The 14,669-nt window shown below is 43.2% G+C and overlaps 1 protein-coding gene across 1 annotated transcript in view; it reads right to left on the bottom strand.

Annotated features, from left to right (window-relative positions):
* CSMD1 (CUB and Sushi multiple domains 1) overlaps positions 1-14,669 on the bottom strand; it is a 1,564,948-nt gene that overhangs the window by 77,505 nt on the left and 1,472,774 nt on the right. The window contains exon 50 of the mRNA XM_077771883.1: positions 1,803-1,997. Coding sequence (XP_077628009.1) covers positions 1,803-1,997 — 195 coding nt within the window. The remainder of the gene's footprint in view (positions 1-1,802; positions 1,998-14,669) is intronic.

Here is a 14,669-nt window from a genome sequence, read left to right as displayed (position 1 = left end):
TTACAGAATGACTCATTCTGGCCACATCAGAATGATGAAAACTATAAATATTGCTTAAACAAACAAACAAACAGCAATCAGTGATTTCCCTGGAACCCACTGATTCTAGAAAAGGCCACATGTCCATGAAGACATTTGAAATAGAAAAACATCAAAGTGTCATGTGATAGAACAACTCATACCAAGTAATGGCAGTCAACAAATGGCTGACAATTTCCAAAATACATCTGTGTGCCATGTTGGCTACAGAGATCTGCAGATAGATTTCTGGCTGTTGTTACTGGACTAAACTCAGTATTGGGATCACCAGACTGAAGTACATTAAAGCCAGAAAGACAGACTTTCTAGAATTTCATAAGAATGGAGGCAAATATACAATTTATGGATGGTAGAGCCTCAACTTTGCTTCATCCCCCAAAGAGTGGAAACCTGTCACTAAGGAGTTTAGGTCAATAATCAGGATGGCTTCCGGATTTCTAAATACCAGTCTCCCCCTGTCGTTCTTCCAGAATGGTGATTTGGGCCTTTAGCATAAAGTGGGCATAGCAAATACCCACCTACGCGATCCTTCCCAGGCACACCGGACCACTAGAGAGCCCAGCAAAAACTAGACTGGATGGTTGCATCCACAGAAGTCCTGCGTGGACTCCCCACTTCCAAGAAGTTAACTTGTGCCTACTTTTAAGACACTGATTCTGGATCAAAACTGACAGAACGTTGCCTAGAAAAGTCTACAGGCAAAAGGTAGAGGCTCTGGATCTTTCTCCTCCAACCTCCTCGCTGAGTGTATTGACTGAGTATCTGAATCACAGGCCCGTGTGGATGTGGGAAGGAGGGGTTCTCTGATCTAGACGGTGACGGACAAGGAGGAAGTTCAGTACGAATGAAGTCAAACCAGAACACTTGTGAGAACGACAAGCGAACCACTAATAATCACCCTGGAAGACAGGCTTCAGGCGGGGCTGTCTGAGGACCGGACAGTGTTGCCCACCTGGACTATGGATGAGCTCCTGACGTTCACTGACCCTTTGTGTTCCTGATGAAGAGCTCGACACATGTTTACTTACCATCAGTTCTATTAAAGTTGAACTAGAATGATGCTATCAAAGACAGCAAAGCATTCTTTTGTCCTTTTTCTTATTTTATTCTGGTTTATTCTTACTATGTTGTGTACTTTATAAATTTGACACCAGTCTGACTACTTGTTTTTGTGCATGATAATTTCCTATGAACAACCCACTAAAGAGAACGTATTAGATGTATCTGATTCAAATATTGTTCTGAACAATACTAATATTGTTTTATTTTTCTATTTATTCATATTTGTTATTAAACCCACTCAAAGGCTTAATTGCTTCTCTTGTACCTGTGAGAATAACAATCTCTCTTTTCAAGACAGTCCTTATTTGAGAACACAATGTCTTCAGCATAAATACTATTTCCCAAGATCCTAATTAGAGGGTTTGAATAGTCAGTGCATGGAAAAAGAGTTATCTTTTGAAACATTGGCCTGGATTTGTTTTTGAGCTGATCTGAAATATTTGCGTATTTGAATATTTTAAAGGGTATAAAATGCAATCATGAATAAAAAAGAGAACATTTAACATTGCATCCAGCCATCAAATATTTAAAGTATGTCACATAAAAATCCAGATTCATCATTATAATGACAAGAAATGCCATTCGATTATATTATTAATCCAGGGGGGCAATCACTTATGGCAGGGGGTTATAAGGTGGGTGCCAGTGATGTCACTGAGGCAGAACGGTGACATGGTCTGGGAAGGGCACTGGTCACTCACCCCGACATCTGGGTCTCTCCTCGCCTAGGCTCCACGTTCCGTTGGCTTCACACTGCACGAGCCTCTGGCCTTCTAGATAGTAGCCCGGGCTGCAGCTGAGTACCACCTGAGCTCCGTACTCGTTCAGCGACCCTGACACCAGCCTCCAGGTGACATGCTCCGAGAGTTGAGCTTCAATGCCAGGACAAGTGACCGCTGGAAATGAAACACCCTCATTAACATCGTCATTTTTTCACATCGAATCAGATCATGTTTGCTTTTAATGGGAAGACGCTTCTCTCTGAGCCTGATCCTGCAAAACAGAAGCCGCTGCCTCTTCCTTTAGGTACTTCTCTCTACTACCCATGTGGTCACAGGGGAATGATCACGCAGAGAGAATGCAGTTGACGCTTCACTGCAGGCGCATTGGCGATTGTGTGGTCACGCTGTGGTATACAGGGATAAATCACCCGCACAAAGTTGCATGGTTCATTTGGATGGAAAATCTTCAACAGGTAAATGAGCACATGCATATAGAAACCTTACATATCGTTTATCTCAATGTCCTCTGAGAACCTTGGAATAGAACTGAGAAATTGAAAACTAGCTTGGACACAAAGTTTCAGAAAATCAGATGTCCCCATTCCTTCCCTCTCTATGAAACACTCTGCGTAATATATTCTGTATGTTATTGGATTTATAGGCACACAGAATTTATATGCGGACTGCATTAGTACTGTTAGGACAAATGTTTAATAGATCTCAAAAGACACAATCTTTTCCTGCTCTTAGGAGAAGGCCTAGAATTACAGTAACTACTTCATATAGAGCAGGAGCTACAAACGTAGTAACAGTGGTAATAATTGTGATGGTGCTGGCTGTGCCACTCTCCTGGGGTGGACCTCAAGTGGTGTGCAAATATGCTGAAAAGATAGGTAAAATTTAATACATGTGAGTATATGTATTCTTTGAAAAGTAAAATAATACGTGGAATGAATTTTACAAAGTTAGCACTCCACATCCCACATACAGACATCCGTAGCAGTGAACCACCTTCAGAATTGAGCTCACTGATTAATTTACTGAGCCTGGACGATTTAGCTGCAGAAACCAGAACTTTTTCATAATGGTCTTAATAAATGATTTTACTGATTTAAAAGTATATTAGAAAGCAAATTCTATATATGTTTATTATAGTTGAGTCAGACATATCTAAATGTTACAAAAATCTCATTGAATCTTCTACCAGTAATTTACCAGTACTATATGCAAATAAACGGAAAATAAATGGGCTTTTCAGTATGATTACAATAATATCAATGGCGTATAAAATGTGAAAAGGATTTGCTAATTTAAAAGGACTCTGTAGGTCTGTTCTTTTAAGTATTTTTAAATAAAATGATTATCCAAAGTTTGTATGGATTCAAAATGGATATTCAAAGTGGATTACAATCCTAAATGTGAGACCTAAAGCCATAAAAATCCTAGAAGAAAATACAGGCAATAATTTCTTTGGTATCAGCCATGGAAAGATTTTTCTAGGTGTGTCTCCTCTGGCAAGGGAAATAAAAGCAAAAGTAAACTATCGGGACTACACCAAAATCAAAAAGTTCCACACAGCAAAGGAAACCAACAACAAAGCAAAAACGTAATGTACTGAATCGGAGACGACATTTGCCAATGATATACACATTAAGGTGTTAATATCCAAAATATATAAAGAACTTATACAACTCGATCCCAAGAAAACAAATAACCCAATGAAAAAATGGGCAGATGATCTGAATAGTCACATTTCCAAAGAAGATTACAGATGGCCAACAGACACTTGAAAAGGTGCTCAACATCACTAGCCATTGGGGGAATGCAAATCAGAGCCCTGTCAGAATGGCTAAAATAAAACAAAAACCAAAAAAACCCAAGCAAACAAGCCAAAAAAAACCCTACAAGAAAGAACAGGTGTTGGCGAGGATCTGGAGAAAAAGAAACCCGTGTGCACTGTAGATGGGAATGCAAACTGGTACGGCTACTCTGGAAAACATTATGGAGATTCCTCAAAAAATTAAAAATAGAATTACTATATGATCCAAGAATTACACTAATGGGCACTTATCCAAAGAAAACAAAAACAATACTTTGAAAAGATAAATGCACCCCTATGTTTATTGCAGCCTTATTTACAAGAGCCAATAATATGAGGCAGCCCAAGTGTCCAGTGACACACGAATGGATCAAGACGTGACATGTGGACGTGCGTGTGCGCGCGCGTGCACACACACACACACACACACAGGAATGTTACTCAACCATAAAAAAGAGTGAAATCTTGCCTTTTGCAACAACACGGATGGATTTAGTACAGTGGTAAGTGAGATAAGTTCATCAGAGAAGAAAAAATACCATATGACTTCACTCCTATGTGGAATTTAAGAAACAAAACGAATGAACAAAGGAAAAAGAGACAAACAGGCTCTTAAGCATAGAGAGCAAACTGGTGGTCACCAGAGGGTGGTGGTGGGGGTATGGGGGACACAGGGGAAGGGGATTAAGAGAACACTTACCCTGATGAGCACTGAGTGAGTAATCTATAGAATTGTGGAATCACTATATTGTACACCTGTAACTATTAGAACACTCACCGTATGTTAATTATAATTGAACAAGAAGTAAAATGTATACGGATATTTAAGTGTTTTACCTAAATAATACAAGTAAAATTTTTCTCTAACTGGAATATCTTTAGAATTCCAGGCAGGATGGCTATTTCAATGCCTTTAACCTTGTAAATCCATAGCCCAATTTTAATCCCACTGCCTGTGTCAACTAAAATTCATTTCATTTCACCAAAACCTGTACTTCTAACATGAAGTGGATCTTTTTCAATTACCCAAACTAACTTTTACCAACTTTCCTTCTAACAGGAAGGACTCACTGTTGGCGTATACAGAGGAAACGGTAGTTTACTTTGAGCTCATATCATCTACAGTGGTGATTTCCAAATTCTGCATGATTACCTCCTTCTTTGTGAAAATGCTCTCTGGTTTGCCTTAGAATGATCTGATTCTGGTTCAGTTGTTCACTTGAATCTCTTTATCCCTGGGACTAACGGCTCTTTTACTGTAAGCACTATGTCTTTTCACATTTTTTTCCTTGAGTATAATGTCTGCCCTAAAACAGGTGCTGATGACATATATTTATAAATGTAAGAAAGTGAACGTGTGTGTGTGTGTGCACGCGCGCACGTGCGCACTTTGAAAATGTGCCAAGAAAGTGTTGTGGCAGCAAAGAAACCCTCCAGAGGAATGGAAGAGATGAAAGCATATGGGTAGAACCTGAATAAAGGGAAAAGCAAGACCGAAATAGGTGCCTAATGTGCATCACACCGTTTGTTTTCCAAGGGGAGAGGGTGAAGAGGGAGGTTTGCAGAAGCTGCTGCAATTGAGATTCTATTTAATACCTTCAAAGATGCTCTGAGGGATAAAGTGTAGCAAACATCTGAGCACGAACAAGTGAGGCCATGGTCTGGGTGATGAAATCCCAAGGAATGTAAACCAAGATGGTGCCAGAAAATGGTTTCCTCCAGATGGTGGAGAAAACGGGCTCCTCGGTCAGTTTTATCGAAGTGTGTGTCCGCGTTCAGATGCAAGCAACTCAAGAAACCCAGAAACCGTGAGCCCTGAGGAATTCCTGCCTATAAGGGTGTCACATAAGGCAGTGCCAAAGGCTGCCTTGGCCTGGTGGCAGGTGAGACCCCAATCCTGTGCTCAAACTCTGGACCTTGAGGGAGGAAAAGGGACTTGAAGAGACGCAGGACCCTTTCTGGGCCCCTGTACCACCTCCATTCTCCCCTCTGTATCTGTGAGGGGAGAGCCCAGGTCACACAGGTCAGAACCTGACAAGGGTCTTCACGGTTTGTCCTTCCCCACCCGTGGGGTGGGGACGGGTCCGCTGGCCCTCCAGTGCCTCCCCTTCTCTTGCACACCCTCATCCCCTCCCCCTCCCCACCAAGTAAGCTCTTAATTTCGGTGAAATATTCCGCTCGTTCTTAAAGGAATTAGATACATGCATTTCTCTTCTTGCACTTTTTTCATTAAAAATCCAAAAGTTGTCCTCATTAAGTTTAAATCACTGACAGTATATGACAAGCAGATTATGGTAACTATTTATACCTTCAGGAAAAAAGTAAACAAACAAAAAAAAAACCCCACTTTTCCTTGGATCCAAGGCAGTAATAATTTAAAAAAATAGCAACTTAACAATTCCAAGTACTCATTTTTACAAAATGCTTGTCCACTCCCACATTTATTTCATTCGTTTTCCCTTTAAGCTGTTGCTTCTTCCGTTCCACAATCCTCACAGAAAGAGACGCCAGCTTGATTTTATGTTTGCAAGTCCTTTATAACTAATCCTATCATATGTGACAGCAGCAAAATTTTGTTGTCATTTTATTAATAACATGTAATTGATTAATTAAAGGTATAAGCTTTGTAATTATTTTACAGGAAAGAAGTGGCATTTCGTTGGCAATACGTTATGCTCTAGATTTTGATAAACATTCATGATACATTAACGCTATATATAGATAAGACTTATTTACGCATTACTGATTTTTAGAAAGTGATAAGTTTTATTATCAATTTCATTCCTATGTTTCAGTTTTATAAGTGTTTTATTTACATATTTTGTTCACGTGGGGCGCCTGGGTGGCTCAGTCGGTTAAGTGTCCGACTGGCTCAGGTCACGACCCCACTGTTGCCCCGCGTCGGGCTCTGTGCGGACAGCTCAGAGTCTGCAGCTGCTTCAGATTCTGTCTCCTTCTCTCTCTGTCTCTTCCGCACTCATGTTCTGCCTCACTCTGTCTGTCAAAAACAAATAAATTAAAAAAAAAGACATTTTGTTCATGTTAAGAAACCTAACATACATAAGCCGATGGTGAAGGAAATGGTTTTGTGATAGCGTATCTCTCAACACTTTGTACTCCTCTCTGGCTATACACCACGTGTAACAATTGTTAAAAACTGTTTGATAGATACTCCTTAAATTTCACTGACAATGAAGAGTTGGAAGCAGCTAGACTTGGCGAAAAGAAAGTCTCTGGTTTCTCCAACCTCGCATCGACGCTCNTTGCCTCTCTCCCTTTTGCCCACCATTTCCCCCCTTCTTCTCCCCCTTGTTCCTCCGTCGTTTATTTATTTTTGTTGTTGGTGGTTTGTTTCTGTTTGTTTGTTTGCTTTTTTAGATATTCAGGTAAATCTGTATGGGAACATCCAGACAGAAAGTGCACGTATTGATTTTACACAGTTGACCAGATTTTTCCATCTTAAACCCACTCTGTGACCAGCACCCAGGTGAAGAATGGGAAAATTAGCTGTACCCCAGGAGCCGTCTTCGGGCCCCGAGCAGCACAGAAGGACAGAAGGAATGTAAACCAGCTTCCGAGGACACAAGCCCGTCCCCTAACACTACACAACGCCACGCATGTCCTCAAACGAACGCACTGAGCGTATCTGTCAGGGTATTTCTAGGAGTGGAACTGTGGGCTCATAAGGTATTTTCAGCTTTCATACCTTTCATACGTGCTACCGAGTCTTTTCCCAACAGGATGTATCAACTCCTCACTTTCCCCACGGTGTGTTAATAGAGCTCTAGTTTCACGTTCTCGGCAACACCTGGCATCCAGTTTTTTCATCCTATAAACCTGCAGGTCCCGATGTGCAGGCTCAGTGGTCTGCGTGTTTCTTACTGGAGTTCTCTAAACCGCCTGCGCTTGCTGCACGTCCTTCATGTCCTTCAAATACCTTCGCCCTTTGTGGCTTTGCTTGTACCAGGCTCTTACATGCGTTTGAAGAGAAAGTACTGAAATGTAATGGAGTCCCTGTCATCTGCTTTTTCCTTTGGTACCAGGGACTCGGTGTCCTTTTGAAGCCTCTCCCTAACCCGAGCTCATGCACGTGGGACGACCGAATGTACGAGGCCGTGCTTTCACAGAGGCTTTTGTTCCACCCCTTCTCAGGCAGCTCTGCAATCATCTGGCATCAGTGGTGACCGCGTGCCGGTGCAAGGGAGTCAGGGATCCAGTGAACCACGCACTCCGAAGGCCACCTTTTCCCACACTGTGCCTTGGCCAACGTTCAGACGGAACCGTCTTCTGGGACGCTGTGTTCTTTGCCCCGGGCTGCATGACCCCCTTGCCCCGGCACCAACTGGTTGATCCCGGCGCCTGGTGAATGCACCTAGATGTCAGGGGCTCTAAGGAGTGCATGGTTTGTGAGAATCCGGGTGTGTCTTTGGTACAGAAATCTCAGAAGGAAGGAGAAGAGAAACACCCCGTGCGAGAGAACGACCCCACCAGGTTCACCTGAAGGAAAGTCACTTTGGATGTTTGGGATGTGGACATCGATCTTAAAATGTACCTTCCTGACAGACTGTGGAAATAGTCTGGAGGATCCTAATCAGGCCCTTCATGCAGGGATGTGACTCTCTTTTCTCTTTTAACAACAGGTTTCCCCTATCATACTCAACAAGGGGAAGTGCTTCTTGTTACCAAGTTTGGTTCAAGCACATTCAATCAGAGAAAATCACCATTCGATGCCATCGCAGGAACATGGTTTAATCGGCCTCGGGAATGTTCCTGTGTTCATCATGCCATCAGTGATGTGTCCGCACTGGCCAAGGGGCCGGAGGTGTTTCAGCTGTGGCGCCTTAGGGGCTGAGGCGCCTGCTTTGGCTTAGGTCAGTAACGAATGTAAGGTCTCTGAGCGAAAGCACCTTACAGAGATGATTTCCACGCAGTCCACACCCTCCGGTTTCCAGGCTGCTCTGGGAGGAAGCCCCACCTCAAAGGCTGGGTTGAAAGTGTGGGGCTCTTAAGGACATACATGGTTTCTGGATTTGTGTTTTGAGCTCAGATGTTACCCAAATCCTTAGCGTGTGAGTTGTTTGGAATAAGAGTAGTGAATTAGTAAAGAGTTCAAATCACAGAGTTTTAAAAGGGAACTTTTAGCACATAACTTACGGGCTCACTGAGAGTGAGCAGCTTTTCACTATCAGACAAAAACAAGAAGTCCCAACACTTCAAAGCGCCTAAGCGCCCCCTCCCCAAGATTCGTGCCTGAATGTAAACACTGAGCATTCTCACGTTCTTTCTGGTCTGTAATTGCCAGATTTCTTCTCATCCAATCATGAAGTTTACAAAAGCCCCTTTTTGAGATCAGATATTTTTCTGCCCCAGTCTTATTTTGCTGCTATCTTAAGTCTTAATAAATAGTTCTTAGTAGAGTCAGACCCTAGAGCATTTACCTGATTATAGCTAAGTGAAAAAAAAATCCCAAATATTCCAACTCTATCCTTAGCTTAAAGGTAAATACCTTCCATGAAATCTGATTTCAATAACAAAAAAAGACCAATATTGAATGACCTTCATCTGCTTAGTGATACTGGTATTCAAATTTTTTGGTAATTCTGTAATTGAAGTTCTCTACTAAAGCTATTTTTTTTCAATTCCATATAATGGTTTATGTTTTAATTACACAAAACCAACCGCTGGACAGGATGAAGACAGTACTGTGTAGATTTATAGGTAAAATCTTAGTGTTTCCTTGTTTCATTCACTGGACTTACTACAAAGGAATTCACAGTATTTACATCAGCAGCAATGCCTTTCTTTTAAAAATTTGGGTTTTCAGTTGCTTCTAAACATTCCTAGAAGTTTCCTGTTGTGGCCACGTGTCTTGTTTTCATCTGTGTGTTTTTTCAGTCCTGTAAGCTGCACACAAGGTCACGGTTTCGCTGGGCGCTGATATCCAATACTGAGCCAGCTCCTACAATTAGGAACTTCTTTAGCGTTTTTGTGGAAAGAAAATCATTTGCTTAAAAATAGTTTATACGTTTGTTGAAATGTTCTTTCCCATTTCCCCTAGTGAGAATTTCCTTCTTCCGTTGTTTTAAGTAAGAGTCTAACCATGTCTCCAGGGTAATTTGCAGGTTATGAGGAATGTGACCCTAAATCCTAACATTATTGTAAATGTAGCCTAGTTAGTGCCATGAGAGCAGGGCCAGAGTCCCACCCAAGGGCTTGTGGATGCTATCATGGAGATAAACCACACAAGCTAGGGACTGGCATCGAAGCCAGGGGCCTCCAGCAGAGGTAAGCCTGATACAAAATGCTCTGAGTGGATGGAGACACTTGCTTTGGTCAGATCCTCAATCTTTAATACTTGGGATACAAGCCTGCAGACATCCAAGAGCCGAGGTAAACAAAGGGTGGGGAGCCATGGATGTTTCCAGAAACTTGGTGGTTTGCAGCTTAGAGGGAGTGAGGGAGGCCATGGTTGCCTCCAGAAAGTTGGTGGTTCATTGCTTAGAGGGGGTGAGGGAGGCATGGGGAGGCTGGTGCATGAGCAGACATGGCTTAGATTCAGGGCTGGGTGAAGCGTGGGCTGCGTCCTCTGACGGTCTGGCACTATGATGACATGACATTAATATGTCACAAATATATTCCACTGACGTATGTTCTTGCTGCCAAGACTCCACACATACAGCATCATGACTGTGTGTAAGAAGGGGCTAAGCTAGAAAACTCGGAACTTGCAAACTTTCCTTCTAGCGGTGTGTGTACTGTTTCTAAATTCTTAAAATTCAATGCATAATACCATACATGGTGTCAGATTGGTTTTTTTTTTCGTTAAAAAACTTCAGCATGAGTGACAGATGTGTGGAAACATTCTTTTTGGATGGTATATGATTATAACATATCAAGTAACCAGCAGCACATTGTGCTGTGGGGACACTGACTTCAAGAACTTGTGTGATAATTTTCCTATCTCTCCATAATTTTAGGTTTAGAATCGTTACCTGAAAGGGAAATGTCAGTATACTTTTATTCAGTAAAATGAATAGACTTAATCATTCAGTGTGACCGAACAGATTGATCATTAGTTTTGACATCAGTGTATGTATAGAATATGCAGAGTGACCTCTATAGTGTTGTGTGTTTGAGGCATTAGTTACCCGAAACTGTTTATATATAAAACGATGCACAATTGCAATTTTTCAGGATTATTTTGCATTTCAGGAAGTGCATGCTCCATGCCTGAACCAGGTACGGAGGCATTTTGGAGCAGAGCTACACGCGCGAGAAGCAGACCCTGGCCAGCTGACAGTGGCAAGGCTCGCCTGGCGTGCGTCTCAGCCCACTTGGCCGGAAGAGGCTAGACCGCCCACACTCAGAGGGAGAAATCCTCTCATGTCCATGAGGCACACTGGTTACATGGCAGCAAATTAAAAAAAAAACAAAACCCAAAAAACAACAATTGTACAAAAGCAGTATCCGCACATCTCGTCTAACAGGGGTGCTGATACCCATTCTACGAGAACTTCTAAAGAGACGGCCGTCAGCCCAATGGACAATGTGCCTGCTCTTGCAGAGCTCACGTTTCTCAGAGATAAAACAATGGTGACTAACATATGTCATTACTCAGGGGCCACGAATGACCTGCAGGAAACAAGACCCGGATCTACCATGGGGCATTTGAGTGCAAACTTTCCTCTCATGTTTATCAAGGCGCCAAGGGGAACCTACTCACAAGTCCAATGAAAACATGAAAAGCTGGACTAAACCATGTTCAGTTTTTGCAAATGAAATAAAAAAGAAGAGGCAGAAAATTGTAGAGCAGAACACAGGTGGCCCTAACACGGAGGGCTGAATCTAATCCAAAACAGTACCTAAACTCCAACAGAGCATCCAGATCCCAAGAAGACCTTTTCAATAATAGCAAGTTTTCACGATCTTAATGTACAGTCTTCAACCCCTTCCTCCAGGAGAATATACAGTAGCTGAGGATTCACACTACTGGTCGGCTACCAGGGAGAGGCTTCCAGGGGCGGGCGACAATTCCTCACCTTGGACACAATGGCACAGACCCATCCCGCCAAGCGACGCACCCTGCAAACAGGGGCAGGAGCCCGCCCAGCACCTAGTGGCTGTTTGACAACCTCCTGTAGGCTCACATAGCACATCAGGACTCCGCCAAAGGGTGGGTTCACGGCCACCCGCCAGCTCTGCTCCCGGGGTCTACACGGGGGTTGGGCAGGGCATGGGGGGCAGCGCTAGGGGACACTGCCTGCGTCTTCTGCACCTAGTGCCAACTGAGCCTCTGAACGGACCTTGTGTTCTGGGTGATTTTCCAAGTCTTGTAAGGGACAGACTTACGTGGGCGCTGGAAATAGCTTTGTGCCTCGTCTCTCACATGTCGCAATGTCCTTGTTTTCCTTTAGCTTTAATATGCATTCAAAGCATACATATGTGTGTGATGGTTGTGTATTTAGATCCAGTGGGGACTGCACTCTTCTTCATCGGCTTTGCTAACATCTTAATGAGATCCCTTGTAAATGCACCCGTGGGGCAGGATGGGCCCTTTCACAGCAGCTGCTCGGCAGGGCCCCGCCTCCAGCACCAACGGGCCTGCGGCAGACAGACGGCTCGGTCCCGACTCTGCTGTGGACGGACCGTGCAACCTTGGGGGGCTTCCACCCCTCAGGGCTCCAGTCCCCATCGGCATGATGGGGATGATAGTGCTCCTAGGGTCCATTAAAGTGCTCGGACCACAAGCATGTAAACGCTGGTGACAGGGCCTGGCACACAGTAGAAAGTCACAGAAGCCCGGTGTAGAGCTGGTGTCATGACACAGTGCTCCACAGGGTGATTTACAATCAAATGACGTGTGTCAAAGCGTCAAGGGTAAAGTATCGCGTGTATTCTACTCTGAAAATGGGGGTAGTCAATAAACAAGAAGCAATTCTTAGGCCATCTTCCAAGGGATTAAGTGGATAAGTATATATCCTCCAAAACACTTTACATACACTGTTCTTATATTTATAAACACACATATATTCATCACATATATAAATGCATACATATATTTAATATAAATACATACACATGTATTTACTTGTATACTATATGGAAATAAACACATGCATTTTATATATGTATGCACACATATATGTGTATTACACACATATATGTATATATGGTTATATATAGATGAATGCATATACATACCTATATGTTATACAGACATGGCCTACAGATAACTTATATATAATCTTAGTTTCTCTATGACCGGGCTACTTACAGGTCACATACAGCTATTTGGTACCACTTTATCTTGACCCTCTCCTGAAATATACAGACGTTGCATTTAATCATATAATGTGCTCACGGCACCTGACACACATAGTAGGTCTCTGATAAACTATTCATCAGCTTCCCCTGTTCTCTTATGCCACTGGCATGAATCGTGTCTTCCACCACCCCAATCCAGTGTCAGTAAAAATTAAAATGGAGAGAAATGAGCTTCAGGCGCCCGCAGTAGGCATGTGTAGGACTGTGGGCAGCGTGCACCTGCCGCGGGAACCCGCGGGGACGCGTGGGCAGCAGGCTTCTGACGGACGGATGTGTGGCACATGGGGACTGCGCACAGCCCGCAAACTGAGGCGGTTGTTTATTGCAGCCTTCGTGTCTGCAAACCTAATGCCCAGAGGAACTGATTTTATTTACCATCTACATTTGCTCTTTATCAAAGCCAAAGTATTTCTCATGTCCTCAGAGTCAGGGCTCTGATCTTATTACTGCGTCAGCAGTGAAACAAAACCGTGTTATGTCTACCGTACACAGAGCAACTGGCCTCAGGGAAATGAGCATTTCAGGGTTCAACAGTACCCAGATTTTCTGACTCAGAGGTAAAGTTTCATGCTTCCTCTGTGCAGTTTCTTTAATTTAAATGAAGTGAAGGAAACACCACTCCCCCTCCAAAAATTAAATAGGTTTTCCAAGTCTCTGATTACCAAGGAACTTAAATGAAATGCCCATTTCTCCCTTTTATAAAACCGAATAGACAATACGGAGACCAGAACTATTTCAAAGTGTGAAATGATGCTTAGAATGTCTGGTGCTAATTTTCCATTTTATTATAAAACTTGTATGTATTGTCTATGTTACTGAATAGCAGTCAGTTTCAAAAGCTCTAAAATGCAAATTGGCTTTTTTTTTCCCCATTTAACAACCATTTCATTGAACATCCTATAATTTCCTTCTACTGGAATCCTCATTTATATGTAGGAAATAATTTTGTGATTTAATTTTTTTATTGGAGCATTAAAGCGATTGTCCATCTAGAATATGTATTTTTGAAACAGAAAGATTCAAATGCATGCATAAATTAGCCATCCTATGTGTGTTATATTATGTTTCACATCACCACAGAATACTTCTCTTAAGTGATGTCACATTTGCCTTTGAACAGCCCAAGGACTCTCATTCCTGGTTTTTCCAAAAAACTTTAGACACAAATTTAGACCATGCCCTTGAAATCATTTGGTTCTACTACAAGCAGAAGGCGGCTCCTCACGCACTGCCAGCCATGCGATGCTTCCCAGAATGCAGTACGTGCTGGGTTGTAATGGCGCTCCTCTTGCTGTCTCTGTGCTCAGTCCCATAACACACAAGACTTCAGAGGCGTGAGACTCCTCGGGGCAGAACAGACGCAGGGAGCAGGGACTCTCTCCCCAGGTTTCCGGGAGCCAAATCCCCATCGGCGACGCGCAACCTCCGTGACCCCAGCCACCTTACCCCACCCATCCCTCTGAGGTTCTCATCCGCCCAGCGGGATGAAGACTGCAGACCTCCTAAGAGGTAAACGAGGTGATGCGTGTGAAGCTCTCGGACCCCAGCCTGGAAGACAGCAGGGCGTCCAGGCCTGGTCTTAACAGTGCCAGGAATCGGCGTGGCGGGAACACCTACGGATGCACACACCGAACAGGACCCGGTCGGGCCCCAAGCTGGACGGTGCAGGACGTGAGTTCAGCCTCCAGGCCGGGGGAGAAGAC

The sequence above is a fragment of the Crocuta crocuta genome, unplaced genomic scaffold (genome assembly GCF_008692635.1).
Source record: "Crocuta crocuta isolate KB4526 unplaced genomic scaffold, BGI_CrCroc_1.0 scaffold111, whole genome shotgun sequence".
Taxonomy (NCBI): Eukaryota; Metazoa; Chordata; class Mammalia; order Carnivora; family Hyaenidae; genus Crocuta; species Crocuta crocuta.
The sequence above is the reverse complement of the archived record's forward strand: the minus strand, read 5'-3'. Positions and strand labels throughout refer to the sequence as shown.